The sequence below is a fragment of the Lagopus leucura genome, unplaced genomic scaffold (genome assembly GCF_019238085.1).
Source record: "Lagopus leucura isolate 7727_CA_CO unplaced genomic scaffold, USGS_WTPT01 Super-Scaffold_100012, whole genome shotgun sequence".
Taxonomy (NCBI): domain Eukaryota; kingdom Metazoa; phylum Chordata; class Aves; order Galliformes; family Phasianidae; genus Lagopus; species Lagopus leucura.
Window position 1 is genome coordinate 17,789 of NW_024962267.1, and position 22,315 is coordinate 40,103.

Sequence of the window (22,315 nt, forward strand, 5' to 3'; positions counted from 1 at the left end):
AAGTGCCCGAGGCATTCATTACCAGCACTGCTGTAAGGCCTTGTGTTGCCTTCTTCCCAACCTGGGAACACACCTTGCCACAACTGGGCTGGTTTTGGTTGTTGGTTGCATGTGTCAAAGAGCTTCAAGTTTTGGTAATTAGAACCCAGCAACTGGCAAAGCCTCTGGGATCAATATATCGTTACCAGGACGTATTTCTCTTTACAAATGAGAGCCATCAGCAGGCAGACTGAGCATCAGTGGGTTTAGTACCTTCTGACCACCACAAGAACAGTCTTCTTCAGTGCTTTGCTGGCATTGAGTTCTGAGCAAACAACTGTGCTGTAAGCAAAGTAAATGTCACTGCCTGTCTAGCAGATAGAAAACTTGGGCAAAGAGTCTTGGCAGCTCAGCCAAGCTTAACCGTGATGAAGCCAGATTAGTTTCATAAATGCATTTTGGGTATTCAGATGACTAAACACTGACCATTTCTGTAGCTTGGGATCCTCATGGCCATTCAGATCACACAGATTTGCCAGTCTAATACAGACTATAGCTCATTGCTGGACACAGATGGCAGAAAGTTCAGTAATAATGTTAGAGAAATAGAAGTACTCAAACATTTGTGTTCAGCATGGGAAGGAAGCAGCTGGTATGCTGGAGGATGCGGGATTGTTTCCCAATCTGTTAGGAGCTGTGAAGGCTGCCAAACACTCATGAGATATGGACATTATAAAACAAACTGTGTAATTTGTACCTATGAGTCTTTAGAGAACTGGCTTATTTTCATCCAAAAAAGGTCTAAGAATGCAGGGAACATACGAGAAAACCAGAAGAAAGCTAATAGTGTCAATGCTCAAGAAAGAACATACAGCAATCCAGCACCTATAGGTTGTTTAACCTGACATCCTTTCCAGTCAAAATTATGGCAGAGCTAATACGGCATTCAATTAATAAAGAGCTAATGGGTAAGAATGTAATTATTGCTAAGCAGTGAGGTTTGTGGGAAATAGGTCATGTTCAGTAAACCTGATTTCATTTTTTTTTTTTTTTTTTTTAAAGAGGAGTTTATTTGATAAAAGTAAATGCCAACATGTAGGAGACTTCCTTCCATAAGGCACTGGCTTAGTAGTAAACAACCTTCTGATTTAAAATCAGCTCCTTATAATGTAAGTAAAGCTCATGTGTAGGAGATTGAGAAAGTAAGCTAGGGAATGATCAGTGACCAGGGAGACTTTGAACAGTCCTCTTTGTCAATAGTCTATTGGGTGTGCAGGGCTAAGAGAACCTGAATTGCCACTTCCACTAAGGCAGCCCAGTACAGCTCACCTCAATGATTAACTGCTCAAAACGTTGCCTCCTGGTAGGCTGTGTGCAGTTCCTGGAGCAGCCAACTATGGCCTTTGTCCGACTAAATGAGGCCGTCTTCCTGGAATCTGTCTTGGAGGTCCCTATTCCTGTCAGATTCATCTTCGTGCTGCTGGGACCAAGCCAGGCCAACATGGACTATCATGAAATTGGTCGATCAATCTCCACCCTCATGTCTGACAAGGTGAGGAGCTGACTAGCAGTAATGTGGGATAGTTTCTTAGAAATCAGTCCTTGGATAAGAGTTCTGAGGCAATGCTGTGGAAAGGTCCAGGTGAGAAAGACAAGCCCAAGCAGCTGGAATTTTTAAAAGCAGCTTAGCTAGACCAAGGTAGGGTGCTCTGTTGCAGAGGGAAGATCAGGATAGACATTTGTCTGAGACGGAGTTGGAGGTAAGGGGAAGGGTTTGTACATAAAAGCAGGAGTAAAGTACCACCCAAGATTAGAAGACTTGTATTCAGTTCATATTTCACAAACAGAGGCGAGGCGGCCAAGTGATGCCTGTGACCATGATGCCTGGCTCAGGACACACTGACTACACCACCTAGCAATGCCTGGTACTGTTCATCAAGAGTTTTGCCTTCTAGCTAAGCCCTATGGCTGCAACATTCTTGTAGAAGCACATCAGTGCAGGAGGAGAGATGTGGAATAGAACAGGTTTTCTTCCAGGCATATGTAATGCTAGAAGTTCCCCATCTGGCTAGATGGCAGAAAAGTGAAATTCATTATTTTGGTAAGGAATTAAAGGCAAAGAAGAGATAATCTGAACATCTGTTGAATATATCCAAAACAGGAGAATAAAAGTTCATGGTGTCTTCCTGGCTAGTGCCTTCAAACTATTAACTGAGTAACAAGCCTAGCTCTCTAGGACTGGTAGAAAGTCCACTCAGAGCAGGTGGGCTGTAGGCAACAGGAGCTGAACAGTCCCTTCCCAGGAGTTGCATGGAGCTCAGCTGAGGCTGTTCTGAGTTAGAAGAGATGAGCTGCCATATTCTAGCTTCAGTGCTGCATTTGTGGACTGATCGTGCTCATCTGAGCCTCTGCTACTCTTGCTGGATCAGGGGAGTCAGCAGCAGCAGCTGAGACTGTCTATTGCAAGGTTACATGGTGACTGGCGCCAGGAAGAGAGGATGGTATCATTTACAGCTTGAAGTTGTGGCTCCAGGGAGTCTGTGTACTGCAGAGACTTTAGCTATCCCTACCTGCTTCACAGGCTGTTCACTTGTTCATCATCTTATAGCCCTTTCAGTAAGTAATGCAACACTTCCACCTGTTCACCAGCCACCTCCCTGCTATTTGTAGTAGTGCTGTCCCCTCATGATCTCTATGGAGCCCTTCTTTGTCATCTTGTCCTTGTTGGCAGGAGCATCTCCAAACCTTTCTGCCTGGTTTCACCTGTGCAGCTTCTCTCCTGTTGTAGATACCTGTTTTCTCTTCCTCTACCATTGTAATAGTAGCAGAATCAACACGATGATAAGATGTTACAAAAAGGAGGATACTCACTTGTCTCTGAAGATCTAGGCTTGCAGAAAGGGATCTCCAGCAAGAGATCCTTCCTTGGTAGCTGTCAGCCCTTAAATGAGGTCTAAGCCAGGTTCCACCCCTTCCAGTCAGGTGAATTATGTTCACCTGTACTTCCAGGGCTTTTCTCCAGGTGCTCAATTGGTGGTTCAGGCTGTGATTTGGCAGTTCTCATACAACCATATTTTCTGTATAGGCACCAGGATAGCTAAGAAGCACAGGGCTGAATTTGTTTGTAGGAGAGGTTCCACCAGGGGAGTTGTGTGCTCTGGTGAAACGCGTAGCTAGCAGAGATGCTGCAGAAGCACAGTTTTGGGCTAGAGCAGTAGGGCTGAGGGAGAAAAGCAAGGAGGTCACTGGGAAGGATAGCGCAGGAAGGGAGGAGAGGTGTGGTATTAAGTGAGATATTGGGTAGAAGAACAGGGAGGGAAGGTTCAGAAAGGTGGGTCATGGAGTGGCAATAGTGATACAAAGAGCGAGTGGAGGGAGTGGGCTGTTACTGAAGGGTCACAGGAAGTGATGATTCTAGGCTATAGATGACTGAGCACAGGCTTGGTCTGAACCTTCTCCTCCTTTTTCTTTGCTCCTCCCAGCATTTCCATGAGGCTGCGTACATGGCTGATGACCGTCAAGATCTCCTCAATGCAATCAATGAGTTCTTGGACTGCAGCATTGTCATTCCTCCATCTGAGGTGGAGGGGAAAGACTTGCTTAAATCCATTGCCACTTTCCAGAAGTTGCTGCTGAGGAAGAGGAAGGAGAGGGAGCAGAAATCCATGAAGGAAGGAGATGTCCAGGAAGCGAAAGGTCTCTCCACTCACATTTGGGCAAAAGAGTTTGTGCCTAGTGCCCTGCGTGCCCCAGTGGGCCTTCCCCTCACAGAGCCTGGCAGAGGGGTGAGCAGGGCCTGGCTCCAGCAGTGGGCAGTCGTGGTGGGAGGCAGAAGGCAGGGGTATAATGGAGGCAGGACAGAGGCTGTAAGCAGCTGGGGACACCCGGAGGCTGTGGGATGTGCGGTTATGGGAGGCCAGATTAGCATGGCAAGAGGAAGATCTCCATGGGGTATGCAGAAGGGCAGCCCAAGGGGGGCCCTGAATTCCCTTGCTCAAGCCCTGCCCTCCATGCACCTCCAGAGCTGTGTGAAGTGAAAGCTGAGGAAGAAGAGGAGGAAGCTGAGGATGACCCTTTGAAGCGGACTGGAATATTTTTTGGAGGTCTGGTTCGGGACATAAAGCGCAGGTACCCCAAATACCTCAGTGACATCAGAGACGCCTTGCACAGCCAGTGTCTCGCAGCCGTTCTCTTCATCTACTTTGCTGCTCTCTCTCCTGCCATCACCTTCGGGGGACTCCTAGGTAATGGGCCTGCTTTCTGGTCTGCTCTTTGCACGCTGGAACACTGGCTGTGTCTGTGGGATGCTGTGCAGGGGTGGGCTTTGGTGTCGCTTACTTAGGGAGAATGGACGTGCTGCACCATGGTCACTGCCTTGTCCTCTCCCTGCTGCTTGGCCTCTCCAGCCTCAGCCCACTGCTTCTTTCCAGGCAGAGCCCAGGGCTGGGGACGGCCACTGGGAGCCATCTCCCCAGTGCTTCCTGGACTCCATCTGCACTCCGTGCCCAGTGCAGGGGATGTCTGACTGGTGGGATAGACCTGCCTCTGTGTGGAGCTGTGTCTAGAGACTGCAGTGATAGTGTGTCTGGGCTGTAACACTCACATGTTGTTCTCTTTCCCAGGAGAGAAAACTGAGGGTCTCATGGGGGTCTCCGAGCTGATAATCTCCACCTCGGTTTTAGGGATCCTCTTCTCCCTGCTTGGAGCCCAGCCGCTCCTGGTCATTGGCTTCTCAGGGCCTCTGCTGGTGTTTGAAGAAGCTTTTTACAAGGTACTTGTGAGGCAGCATTCATTCGTGGCACCCACTCACTTTGCTGATGCACTGGAGAGGGCAGTCAGCATTTCCCAGGTCTCCACAGGGGCTGTGTTATCTGGATGCTGTGGATCCTGCCAAGCTGTTCCTAGCTCAGCCAGTGCTGGTTCTGTTTATGCTGACCTGCTGCACGTCAAACTACTGGGACTTCTGTCTCCCGTTGCTATTTCCCATGGGCTGTCCCTGTTGAAATGTGACAGTGGTAGCAGCACTCTTTATCTGCTGAGTGCAGTTGAAGCTTTCTCCCCCAGCCCTGCATGTCATTCTTCCTGACATAATGAACACATGTAGCAGCATCCTAAAATACTGCTCCAGAATATTTTACCTATGACTCCAGCCTTGAGATTGCTGTTCTGTGCTGGATGCCTGTGGAGAGGAAAATGCCTTTTTCCAGGGGAGTCTATAGTCTTGATGGGGAAAAGAGGAGGGAGAAAGCCTGAGGAGGCATGAGTAATTTATTACCCTTGTCATTTCAGTTCTGCCAGACACAAGGCATTGAGTACCTGACAGGCAGAGTGTGGATTGGTTTGTGGCTCATCGTTTTCATCTTCATTATTGTGGCAGCCGAGGGAAGCTTCTTGGTGCGCTACATCTCGCCCTTCACCCAGGAGATCTTTGCTTTCCTTATCTCCCTCATCTTCATCTATGAGACGTTCTACAAACTGTACAAGGTGAACCTTCCCCTGGGAGATGGGTTGCCATGTCTCTTAGGGCCCCCAGGAACCTGCCCCTTCAGCATATGAAAAGCAGCAGAACAGGGGCATCACAGCCATAGCTTCCCTAGGAGTTGTGCAGAGCAGCTCTCTGCTGGCCTCCTACAGCCCAGCACAACCGAATCCTGTGCCACCAGAGGCTGGCAGGGTGATCCCTAACATCTGCCTTCCACTCTCTCCCTACAGGAGGCATTAAAGAGAGGCCAATTCTCTCTCCTCAGTCCTCTCCAGCTGGAGAGGTTGTGAGGCGAGGTGACAGATGCTGAGACTGTCTGCGTCCACCATCTAACTATTCTCCCTCCCGCCTTTCTGCAGAGCAGATGCCTTCCACATCCCCTCATCCCCAGTAGTGACAATATCCTCTGTCCCTCACTGCAATGACTGTGCCTGCTGCTTCTCTCACCTGCCCAGGTGTTTGCAGAACATCCTCTGCTGAAGTTTTACCCACCAAATGTGCAAAGCGGCCTGAACGCCAGCATGCTCTCTGCAGATGCCATGTCACTGGGAATCAGGATGCAGCCCAACACTGCTCTCCTCTCCCTCATCCTCATGCTAGGCACCTTCTTCATTGCCTTCTTTATGCGCAAGTTCAAGAACAGCCGCTTCTTAGGAGGAAAGGTGAGAAGTTTGTGGGGCCAGATGATGGGGATTGAGAGATGTGCCAAACAAATAAAGCTTCTTGCTGCAGCCCTTTGTTCCTTGTTGAAAGTTTGAATGAACTTGACTAGAGCACTATGTCCCCTTTGTGTCTTATCCAGCCCTATGTGATCATAACTGCACCTTGAAGTGCTGCTTTGCTCCGTGTGATGCTGGTACCATCACCCAAAGAAACATAAACAATTGCTTAAACGCCATGCAGATAGGATGGTAACTTGGCTGTAGGTGAGAGCTGGCTGTTAATCATAGTACCTTCCCTGTCCTACTCCAATGAGCCTTTCTGAAAACTCCTTTGGTTGGATACACGTCTGTTGAACTAGAATAGAAGAGGACGAGCTTACAGCTTGTTCCCTTTTGACATTTCTATACATGCAAGGCATCTGAGTTATACCTGGAGCACCAACAAAGTAGGCCAATTGGAGCAACTGGCTGATCACCCAGGAGTGGCTGGAGGACTGTGCCTTATGGGGCAGTGGGATGCTCAGCCCCATGGACCAGCACGGCACTTCTTGTCCTGCTCAATGACAGTGCTCAGGCTCACAGCAGCACTTACCCCATCTGGCCCTTGGCATGGTGGGTGCGAGGAGCCAGCATGTGCTCTTTGCCAGCAAGGGTGTTTGTTCCACAGGCTCGGCGGATCATTGGAGACTTCGGGATCCCCATTTCCATCCTAGTCATGGTGCTAGTGGATTACACCATCACAGACACATACACACAGGTATGTGCCAGCGCTGCCTCGGAGCCCCTCCTCCAGCACAGGCAGTGATCCACACCATGCCATGGCTTGCTCTTGTGCAACTGGGGATTTACATTTCCTGCCTTGTTAGTCATAACAGTGCAAAGCAAACAGAAACGCTTCCCTCAACCTTACTCCCACACTGAAAAGAGGTTCTGAGGGTCTATCTGAGATGGAAACCAGACCTGTAAGGGCTGGAGTGCTCCAGAACCCCTCTGATGTTCCTGCTGTTAGTAGAGGAGGTTTTTGAGAACCAGAGAGAACCAGCACAGTTAATTCCCTCTTAGTAACTCTGAAACCTCATATTTGATTAACAAGACGTAACCAGTTTATTCACACTGAAAAGGATGCCATAGAATAGTTTCAGTGGTGTATTCAGTCATATTTTTAGTACTTACATGTGTATGCACTCCTTGTCTGTAGGCTACTAAATATTTTCATCATTTCATCTCAAACACAATGATCTCTTTCCCAGCTTATGCACAAATATAAATGCTATGAAACATAGCCACCTCACAGATTTCTTTACCCCTCCCCCTCCCCCTCTTTTTTTAATAGATGCACTGTTAAATCTTTTTGTTTTGGTATTTATTTCAACTAACATCAGGGAGAGGGTGAAAGGCAGTTCCTGTTTGGCATGCAAGCTTTTTATAAAGGCAGTCCAAGGCTTAGTGGATTCCAAGTGTATTCTTAGTAATTTAAATCTCAATGTAAAATCTGGCTTTATCGGACAATAGTAAAATCATACACTTTGTTACATCCTTTTCATACCCCTCTACGCTACTACAGTTAATATCAAAAGCATTATCACTTCAGTATTAACTCAGCATATGTACAAAGCTTCCTGAGAAAACAGTACTTAGTTACATAGCTTAGCTCAAGTACAAGCATTCCAGAAATATTATTCATACTTATGCTGATTAACATAAATGCAAATTATAAACTCTCACTGCAGTGTTCGTGCAGACAGATAGCAAGAGCTGCTGTAGAGCACTGCAGAGCCAAGAGTTTAAGTGCTGGTGAATGCATGGTTGGGCCCATGGAGAGAAGGGACTCTGTGTGGTCTCTGATGGGAGTGCAAACTTGATATGCCCTCTGAACATGCTGAGAGTGAGGTCATTTCCAGAGAATGTGGCCAGTTCCAGGGCCCACACTGCAAAATTAATACTGAAAAATGTCTCAGAAAAGGCTTAGTGTTTGGAAAACCACCTCAGAGAAGAGTTACCAGTCCAAGACGCTTGGTTTATCCAAGCAGAGGTCAAGGAGCATTTTAAACATGATCTGCAAGCCCTGACATGTGGGTGAAGTTCCTGAGAGAAGATAGATAACTGGTCTCTTGGACAAAACCCAAGTGAATTCCAGGAGCTAAAAGAGGAAATGAGACAGGCCGTTGTTAGAAATGGGGGACATGGGATTTTTTTTTTTTTTTTTTTTTAAACACTGAAGTGGATAACCCATGAGAAAACTCAAATCAGGGTGGTGTCCCATCACTAGAGGTGTTCAGACCAGGGTGGCCGGGAGGATCAAGACTAGTGGGCATGTATGCATTGATGAATAACTGCTCGGTTTTGTGGCTACACCATCAGAAGCTGAATGTCCCATCTGGCTTGTCGGTCACATCTCCTCACAAGCGTGGCTGGTTCATTCACCCCATGGGCAGCAATGGGACCTTTCCATTGTGGATGATGTTTGCCTCTGCCATCCCTGCTCTCCTGGTCTTCATTCTTATCTTCATGGAGACACAGATCACTACGTGAGTACTTCCCCTGCTAATACCCACCATCACTAACCTTTGGGCAGGCAAGGCTGGGATGGTCACTGGTGCCACTGGCATGGAAACATACCCATCATCCCAGTGGGATAGCCAGGGCAGGGTCCTGCCTGTTTTAGGCTGTAACTTCTTGGGTTCTCCCATCATCTCTCAGCTCCCCCTAGGATACTGTATAATCAATGGATATTAAGATATTATAATCACAAAATAAACAAGAGAGTTAGGCAAAGTAGACTACGATAACAAAGGAGAGTAAATGAAAGGCTTACCCTTATGCTGGGCTCACCCACAAAACACCAGTAGAGGCAATCTCCAGAAGAGATCCTTCCCCCCTGGTAGCCAGCTCTTAAATAGGTCTAGGAGAGGTGGAGCCAGGCTCCACCCCTTCTGGCAGCACAGGTGAATTGCCTTCACCTGTGCTCCTCTGGCTGACTCATGGCTCGCCTCTGATCAATCAGAGGTTCAGGCCGTGACTCAGTAGTTCCCATACAGATACGATGTGGTGGTGATCTGCTTTAAGCAGATCAAGAAGGAAATCTCTAATTTAAGGTTGGCTTCTGCCCTTCCTGTGCCTGTCCGTCTCCTTGTTGTCCCCATGTATGCCCTGTTCAGGGAGTGAACGTTGTCCCCAGCTGCATTGCTGTCCCTGGGCACTGATGCTTCCTGTGATGCAGTTGTGGCTGACTGACGCAGGCTCTTTTTCCTCAGGCTGATTGTGAGCAAGAAGGAGAGGAAGCTGTTGAAAGGCTCTGGCTTCCACCTGGACCTGCTGCTCATTGGCACTATGGGGGGGCTCTGTGCACTCTTTGGACTGCCCTGGCTGACCGCAGCAACAGTGCGCTCTGTCACCCATGTCAATGCCCTGACGGTCATGAGCAAGGCCATCGCACCAGGAGAGAAGCCCAAGATCGAGGAGGTGAAGGAGCAGCGTGTGACAGGAGTGCTTATTGCTGCCCTTGTTGGTGAGCCTTTGTTTGGGTGAAGTGGGGGAGGGTCAGGGCTGCCCACTCAGATCTCATCATGCCTGTGACCCTACCCTACTTGCAGGGACTGCCCCCACCTACCCTCACAGCAGCTCCCCCAACATTGGTTTTTCTCCAGCCAGACCCCTCTTGAACTCTTGGGGAGCTGGGGGCAGAGTGGTTGGCATGGGATGAGCTGTGCTCTGAGCTCTGTCTCTGCAGGCCTGTCTATTGTGATGGGGAACATGCTACGGCAGATCCCACTGGCTGTGCTCTTTGGCATCTTCCTCTACATGGGGGTTACATCTCTCACGGGCATCCAGCTCTACGAACGACTGCTCCTGATTTTCATGCCATCCAAGCACCACCCCGACCACATCTATGTTGTTAAGGTGAGTGAAGGCAAGCTGCAGGAGAGTGGAGGAGGAAGAGGCAGGCAAGGGAGGATGGTGCTTTCTTGGTGATGTTAGCTTTGATGACCTCTTGGTGATCCAGGAGGGAGGATGTGTCCTTAGACTGGATTTACTTCCCTAGGTAAAGACGTGGAGGATGAATCTCTTCACCTGCATTCAACTGGCCTGCATTGTGCTGCTCTGGGTGGTGAAGTCTACGGTGGCATCTCTAGCCTTTCCCTTTGTCCTGATCATGACAGTGCCATTGCGACGCTTTGTGCTGCCACGCTTCTTCCACGACAGGGAGCTCAAAGCCGTAAGCAGACAGCTGTCCTTAAGTCTAGCTCAAAACAGTGTCGTGAGGTTGAGGAGATTGGGCAGACCAAAAGGCTTGGAGATCTGTGGCCGCCAAAGCTTTGCCTTTCCCTTCTGTATCTGGTGGTCTGGGATGGGTGGCTTCCTCTGAGTTTGTAGCCCTGAAAACATAATGTGGGATGGGTGGGCAGCCAGAAGGAAACAGAGAATCTCTGTGTACAGAGACATGGAAAAAAGGCTTGCTTTTCTATCCTTCCTCTCATTTGTGGCTATTTCATCAAGGAGACACCCTGTTTCTGGAGGCAGCAGCAAGGGCAGCACACCATCTATTTGGCAGAGGAGCACTTAATCACAGTTTCAGGATGCTGGCAGCTCCTCAGGTGATGCCTCCTGAGCTCTTGTTGAAGAGCACTCTGGAGCTGCAGCCAGAAGCATGGTGTCCCTCTGGGTGCTACTGGCAGGGGAGGAGCTGCTGTGCTGAACCAATGCCCAGTGCTCGTGCACTGTCAGAATAAGAATGTTTTGGGTTGGGGAAGCACCAGTGGGCAGGAGGGGCAGAAAAAAGGGGCCTGTTGGGAGGGAGGGAACAAGAGCTTCGCTATTGCTGGAACTGGTGCAGCTACATTGCATAGCTCAGTGCACATTGGCACACTGGGCTGCTGTGGCCTTCAAAACCTGCTCTCTGTCTCTCCCAGTTGGACTCGGAGGATGCAGAGCCGAACTTTGATGAGGATGGCCGGGACGAGTACAATGAGCTGCACATGCCTGTGTGAACTGCAGCCTGCCCTCCCTGCACTTGGGATAGGCTGCTCACACCTGCTTGTCCCCTCGTGGACTAGTAGGAGACTTGCCACAAGTCGAGCAATCTTGCCTGGACCAATGAATGGCTGTTCCATAGCTCTGCAGGAGGCAGCCCCTGCTCCTGCTGTCCCATCACTCACTCAGCAGAGGCTGCTCGTCTCTCTCTCCTTTCAGACCTGAGGGGCTGAGAGGTGCCTCTCACATCCCAAAGCTGTGTGGGTCCAGAGCGCCTGTGGGTCAGGGGTCTGCCCTGTCGCTGCTGGAGGCAGCCTGTGTTCAGTCTCTGGGTGGTGAAGGGGAGCCATGCCAGCTGGTACCACTGTGTCCCACTCCATTTCCACGAAGTTTGGGTGTCATGCCATGATGCACTTTGGGCAGTCACAGGAACAGGCTGTCTGTGCACAGACAGTGGACTCCGCACAGGCTGGGTGAGGACACCAACCTCTATGCTCAGCTAACAGATGCCTTGCTCCTGCTCTCTCTGTTCTTGCAACCAAATTGCTGTCCTCTGCGCCTGAGTCTGGAGCTCCCGGGGAAGCAATGCCAACTGAGCTCTTAGTGTGTGCTCCAGCACAGGGGTGAGGAGATACCAGTGCTCTTCCGTGCTTGGCACAGCTTCCACTGCACTACTGGGACAGGCACTGCTGTATCCTGGCATCTTGCAGATGAGGAGTGCTCTGCAGGTCCTGTCCTCCAGGCTTGCCCAGCATTTCCACCCTTGCCCAGCATTCAGGAGGCTATTTGTCTTCTCATAGTTTTTCCAATACTCCTCCCAGTGCTGTTTTCCTTTTGAGAAGAGATAAACAGGTACCTTGAAGCCTTGGGTGCATGCCCAACAAACAACAAAGGTTACAAGAGGTCCCAATCTCCATCTCCCTATCCTTGAGCACAAACCACATTTAGGAACTCTGTAAGAGATACAGTGCTGGAGCATGAAATAGTCCTGTGGTCCTCTCTCTTTCCCTGTGCGGTGATCACTGGTTCTGGCTCCTCGCAGCCCTACGTTGAAGTCACAGAACCCCTTGGCCTATTTCAGCTCCCATGCTGGAGTGACCCTTCATGTCCATTTCAGCTGGAAAGAAGCAGCATTCAGTGTGCCCAGCACTTAGCCCTGGCCTCCTTGGGCCTGGCAAGGATGTGTCCTAGGATCTCCTGGACCAGCAGCCTCCATTCAGAACAGGCAGCCTCAGCTAGCAGCTCTGGCACATGGGCAGCTCTGATGTAGTGCCCTGATGGTAGGAGTCAGAGTGGCCTTGTGGAGGAAGCTGGGATGTGTGTTCCAACATTGATCAGCCATCAGATTTGGGACAAGCCACTGCCCTGGTTCCCGTTTATCAGCCCGGCTCCTGTGGGAGAAGGTGGCTCCCACACCTCCCCGGGAGGCTGCACAAACACCCACAGAGAGCAAAGCTCCTCCAGCAGCAGGCTCCAGCCCCACCGCCGCGCCCACGCAGGGTGTCTGTGTGTCTGTGGCCGTGTGCATCCTGTCCTCCCTGTGTAGTGTAGGAGGCTGTTGTCGCTGTGCATTGTGACTCCTCTGACTGTAGTGGAAACAGCTACACCAATAAACTTCACAGGAACCATGTCTGGCTCTCTGCCTGCTGGATGAATGGGGGAGATACGGTGGGCAGAGCTGGTGGGATGGGTGGGCACTCAGTGAAGGAGTAGCGGGGCTGGAGAGCAGGAAGCAGAGAAGTCTTTTCCTCATCTACCACCTGAATCAGTAACTAAAAGTTTGTTAACTGGGGGTATGTTAAATTGATTAAAATTCCCTGACCCAAAACTGCTGCTTGCTCACAGCGGCTGCTGCTGAGGGAACAAACCTGGTGGGAGTAAGCACTGTCCCATCATCAGATGAGGGTTTTGCCACCATCGTTAGTGGCTGCAGGAGGCTGAGCTGGCTGGGTTGGGGACCCCATGCTGCCTGCTGGGCTAGCAGTTGGGAGCCCCATATTTAACCCAGGCACATGCACTTGCACCTGCATGCAGCCATACACACGCATGTCTGTGCGTGCACGTTCAACAGCACGCAAGCTCATCTCTTAACCCAGCCTGCAGAAATGCGCCAAGCAGCTAAGTACAGAGGAAACATCATTGTATACACTTTCCCTCCACTCTTTCTTCCCAGATGTGAGCCAATCTGGGCAGACAGCCCGCAGCCCTGCCCCAGCACTCTTCCAGGTCCCTGTGAGCTGGCTCCAACCTGGGGGTAGGTGCTGGTGCTGCTGTGGGGCACAGGATATCCCCCTGCTTCATGCAATTAGTAGTCCCCTGGCTGCTCCTGGGGCTGGGTTTGCTTGCTGGCATGGGGTAGGTGGCAGAGGGTTGAGCAGGGGTTGTGGTCATCCTACTCCGGGGCTGCTCCCTCTGTGGGACAGCCAACTCCCGGCCCAACAGCATCTTCTCCAGGTGCTGGCAGTGCTGCTGAACTTGCAAAAGGAGGCAGAAGGAATTCTTGGCTCCTGCACATGCAGCATGGTCAGACAGTCTGGACAGGAGCATTCACACAGAGCCAGACCGCACCACTTACTGCATCGATCCTGTGGATAAGGACGGGCCTGACCTCCAGCTCCAGCAGCCAGTCAGCCTCCAGGATGCTGCGGTGATACTCCTCCAGCTCCAGGTGCTTCTGCAGCTCTTCCATCAGGGCAGCTGGAGGTGCATGCCCCTAACGTCCCGCATCCCCAGGCTCCATCTCCTGGCACTGCAGCTGCAGGCACAGGGCACGGATGCGCTGGGTGACACTACAGATCTGGGTGTGCAGGGCAGCTGCTTACTTGGCACTGGGCAGCAAAACCAGCAGCTCCTCCCAGCTCTCCTGCAGCCGGGTCCGCAGTGCCCCAGCACTGCTCCCCGCCCCCCAAAGCTGCATTGGGGTGAGAAAGTCTGGGGGCTGGGGAATCTTACTGCTTGGCTGCACGGAGCCTGGAGGTGGGTAGAGGATGTACCTGCTCTGGTGCAGATGGACCCACCGCTGGGCAAGCTCAGCTGTGGCCAGGCCCTGGTAGAAGATGTCAGGAAGCAGCCGCAGGACCTTCGCCACAGGCCCTGCATTGGCAGAGCCACTCAGATCATGCAGACTGTGGGGGTTGAACACCTGCTCGTGGAGCATCCCTCCCTGCAGCAGCAGTGCCCAGTTGCAGCAGTGGGCAGGCAAAGAGGAGTGTGGCCAGGTTTGGAATGGAGGTCGGGGGGAGCAGCTCCTCATGCACATCACAGAGCGGGAATACCACCCTTGTGTCATACCTCTCCTTCATGGCCTGCAGGTGCTGCAGGTAGGAGCCCAGCCAGCCCACATAGCCACACACATCTGGGGCTGTGCTGGCCCTGCTGCACGTGCCCCACAAAGACATCAATCTCACTTTCAAGGGCAGAGTAGAGAGCCTCCGTGGGGGCGGAGGGCTGGCAGCTGGGATCAGAGCTCATCTTGAGGGCCAAAACCGCAGCAATATACCATGCAAGGGGAGCAGCTGGATGTCCCAGCCCAGCCCTTTGGGATGCTCTGGGATGGGCAGATGTCCTGCTCCTTGCAAGTTGCTCAGTTATGTCTACACTCTGACTTGTAACTTCTCCTGCCTTGGCTGCCTATACAAAAGCAAGCTGTCAGCCTTGCTTGTCTGGAGAAATCCTAAAAATAGGAAGTCTGTTTCCCAAATTATCAGCTGTATTATTTTAAACCATTGTGTGCTTATAGAAACTATTTGGTTTTCTGTCTCTGCCACCTGTGTCCAAGCATGCTCAAGCTATCTTCTTAGTTAGCTATTTTTGCTCTCTGCAGCCAGGAGGGGCTGGCATATCTCTGCTGGGATATAGTGCTGGCACTGCTCGCGTGGCTGCGCTGCTGGGAAGAACATCAATGGCCAAGATCAGCTCCATGGCAAACCTGGGAGCCAGTGCCACTGACAAGTTGCCCCTTTCCCCATATCTCTGTATGTCCTTGCTGAGCCCAGCTGTCTGCTTTTCAGTCTCTCAAACTTTAGAAAAATAAATTAAAAAATCACAACAAGCGAATCACACTTCGCTTGGACTCCACACATTCCTGCTGCAGTCCCAGCCCCCCACTCTGCCCCTTTCTGCCCTTCCTGCACTGAAATAAGGCAGTCACTAGCCCAGGGAAAGGCTCCGAGGAGAGGAGAAAAGGCTGAGCCACAGGCACCAGGACATGGACACAAATCTCCCTCCTCGTGGGAATGGCAGGCTCAGACCTGCCCTGGCCTTACAGAGCTGGCTGCCATCCCCCAGACCTCAGCCGTGACCATGGGTGCTGGCAGGGTGACGTCTTCCCTCTTGTGCCTTCCTGCAGCCAGAGACAAAGGCAGAGCTGCGGGTGCCTGCTGGAGCAGCCTGGCTGGAGTGATGCCTGCAGCTGGCTGAAACCTTTCTGAAGCATGAGCTGCACAGCAATGCTGTGTGTGTGAGCACAGCCCTGCTCACACGCGTGGTCTAGCAGGATCCGTGAGGCTCTTTGTAACGGAGCCACCTGTGAGCTCATGGCACACGCGCCATTAATAGCGAGGTCTGGGTCAAACAAAAGCAGGGCGGGCGTAATGGGAGAGGAAATTAGGTGGATGTGCTTGGCTGGCCTCGTCCCTGCGTGTTCCTACTGTAATTACTGTCCTGTGCAGCTCAGCTCCTCCATTCAGTGATCTCACCACCAGGCTGCATTTCTCCCAGCCCAGCTGTGCAAACCACACGTTGGCCCCTTAAAAACATGCATCAGTGTGATGGGAGCAGGGGCAGGGACCTCAGCTGGGGCATGCAAAGGAATAGCAGGATGGGGGAATAGGACCAGGGGCCCTATCTGCAGGAAGACAGCTGCTTAGAGACTTGGTCTGCCCAGCATCACCATGGCAGCAGGAGAGGCACGGCTCACACTCCTGGGGTGCAGCCAGGGGAGGTGCCCCTGACAGCATGCTTGTGCTCTCTGGGGGAGCAGGTGCTGCACTGCTCTATGTTGCCCTGTGAGAGCCTCTCTAGGCAGCCTTAATCACATTCCTCTGGAGCAGGGACACATCTGGCATGAACATGATCCTGTCCCAAGAGAGCCTGGGCTGATTCCTGCCACACAGCTCCCTGGCAGCTCTTTCATGTGGCTTTGATCATCACCATCCTCATCTTGCTGGGGACAGGGATGGTTCATGGGAAGGAGGAACTGCCCATTGCAGGATGGTGCTCACACGGCTCTGAGGAGCCACTGGGGTGATGCTGCCAGCCGTGTGCCAGGCCCGTGGCAGAAGGAAGCAGGATGTGCTTCGTGTCCAGGAGGAATTCCTGTCGCTGTGTCCCCGCCAACTGCCCAGCCAGCAGGAAGCTGACTCACTGACTCACCGCTGTGCATCCAACCCTCCTGGTGAGCAGCACCTAGCAGAGACAGGGGTCTGCAGGGGGGCTATGTGGATGTGGGGAGATGGCTGGGAAGGAACAGCCTATGACAAACTCACTGCTGCAGAGGGGACTGTCAAGGACAGCACTGCGTTGATGTAATCCCCTCAGCCAGCAGGGTAATTGGCCTTGCGGATAGAAGTATTAGATGGGAGATAAGGGCCGGAGCTGAGCAGCTGGTACAGCCTTGTGCCATGTTTTCCTAAAACAGGGAAAGAGGTGCTGATTAAGCTAATCCAGCATGGGTACAGAACTCAATTTTATGATTCTATGGTCATGCCCAAGGAGGCTCTACAGCGATCTGCTATCGAAGTGAAAGATACACTGACAGCCATTGACATGTTGGGAAATCAGAACGTTTGGATAGCGAAGGTGGACCGGAGTGGTGGAAATGGCTGGCACGGGGCAGGTGGGCATCTCCCTGAGCGGGACTGTCCTATGGCAGAGGCTGCACGGCGCTATTCCCATCAGCCGCACCACTCTCCCCGTTCCAGACCACATTTGTCTGCCCGCAGCGGTGTCCCCACCCGCTGTCCCCTCCGGCTCCACGCCCTTCGTCGAGTCCCGCAGAGCTCCGCTCCCCGCCGCCGTGCCCGCTGCCCGGAGGGGGGTTGGGGGGCGGAGGGCTGGCCGGGCCGCTCCCAGCTGCTTGCGGGGCGGAGCCAGCAGCAAGGCGCGGTGCCGGCGAGCGGTGCCGGCGGGACGCGTCCAGCCCAGCTCGGCGATGCGGCGCTGAGAACCGCTCCGTGCCGCCGATGGACGCCTCGCTCCGCCAGGTGGGGGCTCCGGGCGGGCAGGGGCAGGGCAATGGCGGGGCCAGGATCGGCGGGGAGAAGGATGCTGCGCTGACCGTATCGAGGGAGCCCAAGTTTCACTTTTTCTCTGGCTGTCGGATCTGGTCGCCGAGCGCCGCCCGGGTCCGTTGTGCCAAGGGCCGGCTGCGCGGAGAGAGCCGGAGCTCACGCGATGCGCGGTTCCGGCCGTTCGTGCCGAGGGCTTCTTGCAGGAGCGGGGAGAGGATTTGTCGCATGATAGTCATGGCTGCCCAGATACGCTCGCGTGCTTCTTTAATCCCCTGGAGCAACCGAAGGGTCCGGAGCCTGCCGCTGCCTGCGTATGCGTGTCACGGCTCGGCTGCCGCACGTGGCACGGGGCCAGAGCCCGCTGAGGGATCGGGAAGGCGTGAGGTGATGAGAGAGGAGGGAGCGTCCGCCTCCATCCTCGGCCTCGCCGTGCCGCTGCCCGGTCACCGTCCTACGGCTGCTCTGCGGCCGCGCCGGTGCCCGTCAGCGCCGAGCTGCGCTCCTGTGCGTGGGGCATCGCGCCTTCTGCCCTAATGCACATGTCCGGTGCCGTGTGTGCCCCAGGCCTGCCCGAATCCTCCCTACCTCTCTCCTCACCACGTTTCCAGTGCAGCCTGGTGCTGATTTTGGTCGCGGCAGCGCGCAGCCTATGCTGGTCCCCTGTCCATGGCTCTGTGGGGTGATGGAACCATCCTGGGCTCTGCGACCGAACCTCGTGTTTGAGTCCGGGACCGTCAGACACCCTCCATCCGGCCCCCGTTGGTTTGCAAGCCGTTAAACCCAGCGTCTGCCCCCCGCATCCTCCCACCTTCCTCTGGGTGCACGGAGAATGGGTCAGCCCCAGGGGAGCAGCTAATGGACTGGGGCCGCCCCATCCCCCAGGAAGCAGTGCCCTTATCGGAGCAGCTGTTCTCCCAGGTCTGGGAGGGAAGGAGCGGATGCCCCGGGCTGCACGGCGGGGACTGCCCCCGGGCCGGCTCAGCGGCGTCCAGCTCATTGCAGCCATTAACTGATTAACCTGCTGCTCTGGCAGCCCGAGCTGCCTGCATCTAATCAGATGGAGGCCAGGTTTCCCAAAGGGCCATTTCACCAGAGTCTTTATGCCCACTCCTCGGTCATGGCCTTTTGCAGCAGGAATAGCAACTGAGGTGCCTGAATGTGTCCGATGGAAATGGAAGACAGCAGGGGGCCCAGATGCTCGGGGCTGGAGAGCCACGACGAGCACGTGTGGGAGAGCCTCGAGCTTTGCTTTGCAGGAGGGGTGGTGGAAGCAGGGAACATGGTTGCCTGCAGCCGGAATGCTTGGCATGCACTGCACCCCGGCTGCTCTTCCTCCTTCTCTTTGGGGGTTCTTGGTGGGAGGGCAATGCCTGAGCAGAAGGGAGTTGCTCCACCTCTTGCTGCTGCAGCAGGAGCCAAGACCATCCCAAGGGATGCATGTCATGCTTCACAATGAGCAGCTGAAAGCCAGTGTGCTGCTGGCCTTGCTTTAGCAGGCTCCCATCCTGTACTCACAGGATCTCATCTCTGTACTCACATCTGTACAGTCAGATAGCCGCTGAGCCACACGGTCAGGGTCTGGGTTAGATGTGGATGCTCTGGATCTTCCAACTTCCCTATCTCCTCCCTCCCTTGGTGGTGGAGACCAAGGGAATTCTTTTTGTTTGAAGTTTATCTATGATAATTGGCTTGATGAGGGGCTCAGCCTGCTTCTCCTGGCTGTGTCCATGCAGGGGCCCATGCCCATGCCCCACTGGCTGTATCCTGCTCACTGCAGCCCATCCTGTGCCAGACAGGGAGGAGCAGCCCCGGAGGCAAGGGCTGCGGTTGGCTAGTGGTGGTTTCCCTGGTGTCTGGCAGGATGTGGGTGACACAGAGGATGTGACTCGCTCTCTGATATTCCCCAAGGAGCAGGAATGCCATGACCGGGGCTAGAGGAGACGCCGCTCCCATCCCATCCCATCCTTGCCTGTGCCTTGGCTGGAGGGACAGCAGTGTGGCCCCACATCTGTCTGGGCCTCACAAGGTGGGGTTCCTGTGGGGGGAGTGGGCACAGGCATCCTGGAGGATCCTTCCATAGACTCATATGCAATGAGGAAAATGGTTTGGCTGCCTTTGGTGACACTGAGCACGAGCGATGTGCTGTCTTTCCAGATAACAGTGAGCTGAGTGCTCGTGTGTTAAGTACTGTTGGCTTCAGAAAATGGCATGTTGGAAAGGAGAGGTGCATAGGGCGTCATCTTCAGCAGGGGGCTGCTGTGCGGGGGGGATTCCCAGCATCCTCCCTCCTCCCCTGAGGACTGCAGGTTGCACCGCTTTTTCCCAATGGCCTCTGTGTAGCTCAGCAAGAATGTGGTGATCTCTTAGAAAAGAGGATCTTGAGAGACTGGGAAGAGGAGAAATGCTGACCATTACGTATGTAATACTCAAGGTCAGTGAGAATGTGACACAGAGCAACCCCTCTCTGTTCAGTTGCTCTGAGCGGTTCAGCAAAGAGAAGTATCGCTGCTCAAGGGCAGTGACCTGTGAATATTCCAGGCTCTTGAGATCCACTTTACTAGGAGGTCACCGTATTTCTGCTGAGCTATACAAAGAGCCCATCAGGGAAAGCAGTGCTGTATGGATGGTCCTACATGCAGAATCCCCCCATCCCAGATGCATGTTCCCAACACATCCCAGAGCTACAGAAGTGGGCGAAAGGCTCCCTGCAGATAAAGGGCTGAGGTCTTTGGTGAGGAGGTGAAAATTAGGGCTCTGGGGCTAGACCTGGGCTGTGTGTTAGTCCTGTTACCTTTGTACTGAGTCAGTGATTGGGATTTGGCTGAATCACACTTTCTGGAAAGTCTTCTTTCTGGAGGATCCCCCGCTTTTTGCAGCTTCTCCAAGTGGTTACACAACCCTGCTTTAAAATAAATCCTGTTACATTTCTGCAGTGTCTGGCAGCCACATCCGTCTTCGGGTCCTGCTTTCTTTTTGCTGGGTGAGAGCTGTTCCATTCCAAGCAGCAGCCTGCAGGAGCTCCTTCCCTGCCCACCCAGGTGAGCAGCAGGCTGAGTGCCGAGGGCTGCGCCCATGCTGGGCCTGTGTTGCTCTCATCCCTGTGCTATGGGTGTCGGGGCCAGATAGGGCAGCCCTGGTTCTGACTAATCTACCTAACGAAGTTAGCATTTTCACCAGTTCTTTTGCATTACAAGGGATCTTTCTGAATAGCAGAAATGACCAAGGATTGGTTACATTTGCTCTGTAAGCCTTCTTTTTCACACCTCAAAGCATAAGTAAACAGGAAACTTCCTTGCTCCTGTTTATCCATCTGAGACACACATCAGCTCTGGTTGCAACCAAATGTCCTGGGAGCTTCAGCAGTTCGCAGTCCTGTTGGGTCTGTGATTTCCAGAAGAAATTCCTCTCTTTGAAGTGTTTCTTGCATTCCTTCTCCTGAATCTGACCTTTCAGTTTGGTTGCATGTTAATCCCATTTTGTCCAAACAAGCCTGGAATCCACAGCCTCATCCTCATGGACACTCACTGCTCTACCAGATGTTGGCATTATCGGTGCTGCTTTTGGTTTTACGTCCTTGCTGAGAACACAGAGTAGTACTGACTCTGTCACTGCAGACAACTGTTAGAAACTCCTTCACTTAGTATTGCCCTATATGCCCCTTATGCTTGTACACTAACTGAAGAATGCAGCAATCTGGTTGACTGGACATCTTTCTACACATTGACCAGCGTTGCACAACAATTGAAGCTGTAGTACCTTGAAGTTCAAATGGCTGAAGGCAAAAAGCTCTTTATTTCCCCACAGGCTGTTGCACTGAGCAGCATGTGGTTGCTTGGGATAACCCTGCAGAGCCCTCAGTGAGGCTCTGACCCTTCGGTCTCTTGGAATTTCCTCTGCGTTTCCAGGCTTATCAAAAATGAGTATCAGCTGGTGAGGGACTTTGTGGGACAGATCTCTGGGAACGCTCGGACCTGTTGATTTTTAAAATGCCTCACATCCTTTCCATTCACCAGTATGGGAAAGTTCAGCAGCATCTCAGTATGATGCAAAGGGGATACTTTCCAGGAATGTTTATTAAAAACTTGTGCGTGCCTCCATTGTTATTCACAATGCTGCCATCCCCAGCTAGTAATAGGATGCTGCTACCAGCACATGTCTTTTTCCCCAGAGATTTTGAAAGAGAAAATAGTGAAGCATGAACTTTACTGGCTTTACTGTTTCCCAGCCTACTGACTTTTGAGGGCTGTTTCCCTTTTCTCTTCTTTCACTATTACTTCAGAAGGGCTGAAAATGCATCCCAATGCAGAGGTGCTCCTCTTGTGTTCTTAGTGGTGTTCATGGCAAGGACACTCAGGACGAGCAAAAACCAGGAACGTGTCTCATGTGAAGAGTATGAAACACTCAACAATTCTTTATTAGTGACATGACAAATAGGGGGAGACGTGGCAAAAGAGCAGAAAGTAATGGATGAGACAGAGAAGGTGGATTGGAATTCTCTGTTCCTCCATCTCTGACCAAGAGGAGGGATTTTTTGCTTCATATGAATAAGAGTGACTAAAGTGTGCTTTCCCATCTAATGTGGGACTAGAAGTACAGCTCCACATGGCAGGGAATTACTGAAGTCAAGGATGTTGTGAGATGCAAAAAGGTGTAGGATGTATGGAACCTGCCTTACTTTATTAGTTGGTATATTAGTGTATTAGTTGGCAGAAGGGAGATGGCACCCAGAGCAATGTCCAACAAGAGGGAAGGGCGGGGACAGCCCTTGCTCAGCTAGGAGCACTTAGATGGTCAGTGAGAACGTGGTGGGGACTGGAGAGCATCTGCCATGAAGCTGGGGAGGGTGTATACTGGCTCCCTCCTCCTCTGTGCATCTCCTGCCCATGGCAAAAGGTCTTGCTCTCCCCACTTGTGCTGTGCCGACTGCTGCCATCTCTCTGTTCCCATCTCTCATTGCCCATGGTCTCCTGAGCCACCAAGCCCTGCTCCTT

At 52.4% G+C, this 22,315-nt stretch overlaps 2 protein-coding genes across 6 annotated transcripts in view; both read left to right on the forward strand.

Annotated features, from left to right (window-relative positions):
• SLC4A3 (solute carrier family 4 member 3) overlaps positions 1–12,722 on the forward strand; it is a 30,475-nt gene extending 17,753 nt beyond the window's left edge. For 3 of the 4 annotated variants that reach the window (XM_042874330.1, XM_042874331.1, XM_042874333.1), the window contains 12 exons: positions 1,347–1,531; positions 3,462–3,675; positions 4,002–4,223; positions 4,602–4,750; positions 5,269–5,463; positions 5,917–6,123; positions 6,791–6,880; positions 8,485–8,651; positions 9,378–9,631; positions 9,854–10,023; positions 10,166–10,339; positions 11,034–12,722. In XM_042874330.1, coding sequence (XP_042730264.1) covers positions 1,347–1,531; positions 3,462–3,675; positions 4,002–4,223; positions 4,602–4,750; positions 5,269–5,463; positions 5,917–6,123; positions 6,791–6,880; positions 8,485–8,651; positions 9,378–9,631; positions 9,854–10,023; positions 10,166–10,339; positions 11,034–11,111 — 2,105 coding nt within the window. In that variant the 3' untranslated portion in view covers positions 11,112–12,722. The remainder of the gene's footprint in view (positions 1–1,346; positions 1,532–3,461; positions 3,676–4,001; positions 4,224–4,601; positions 4,751–5,268; positions 5,464–5,916; positions 6,124–6,790; positions 6,881–8,484; positions 8,652–9,377; positions 9,632–9,853; positions 10,024–10,165; positions 10,340–11,033) is intronic. The other variant, XM_042874332.1, reaches the window with a different exon arrangement.
• Positions 12,723–17,253: 4,531 nt separating this feature from the next.
• LOC122181993 (unconventional myosin-X-like) overlaps positions 17,254–22,315 on the forward strand; it is a 67,944-nt gene continuing 62,882 nt past the window's right edge. For both annotated transcript variants that reach the window (XR_006179657.1, XM_042874953.1), the window contains exon 1: positions 17,254–17,297. Coding sequence is in view for 1 of the 2 variants with exons in the window: in XM_042874953.1 (XP_042730887.1) it covers positions 17,277–17,297 (21 nt within the window). In the remaining variant the exon portion in view is untranslated. The remainder of the gene's footprint in view (positions 17,298–22,315) is intronic.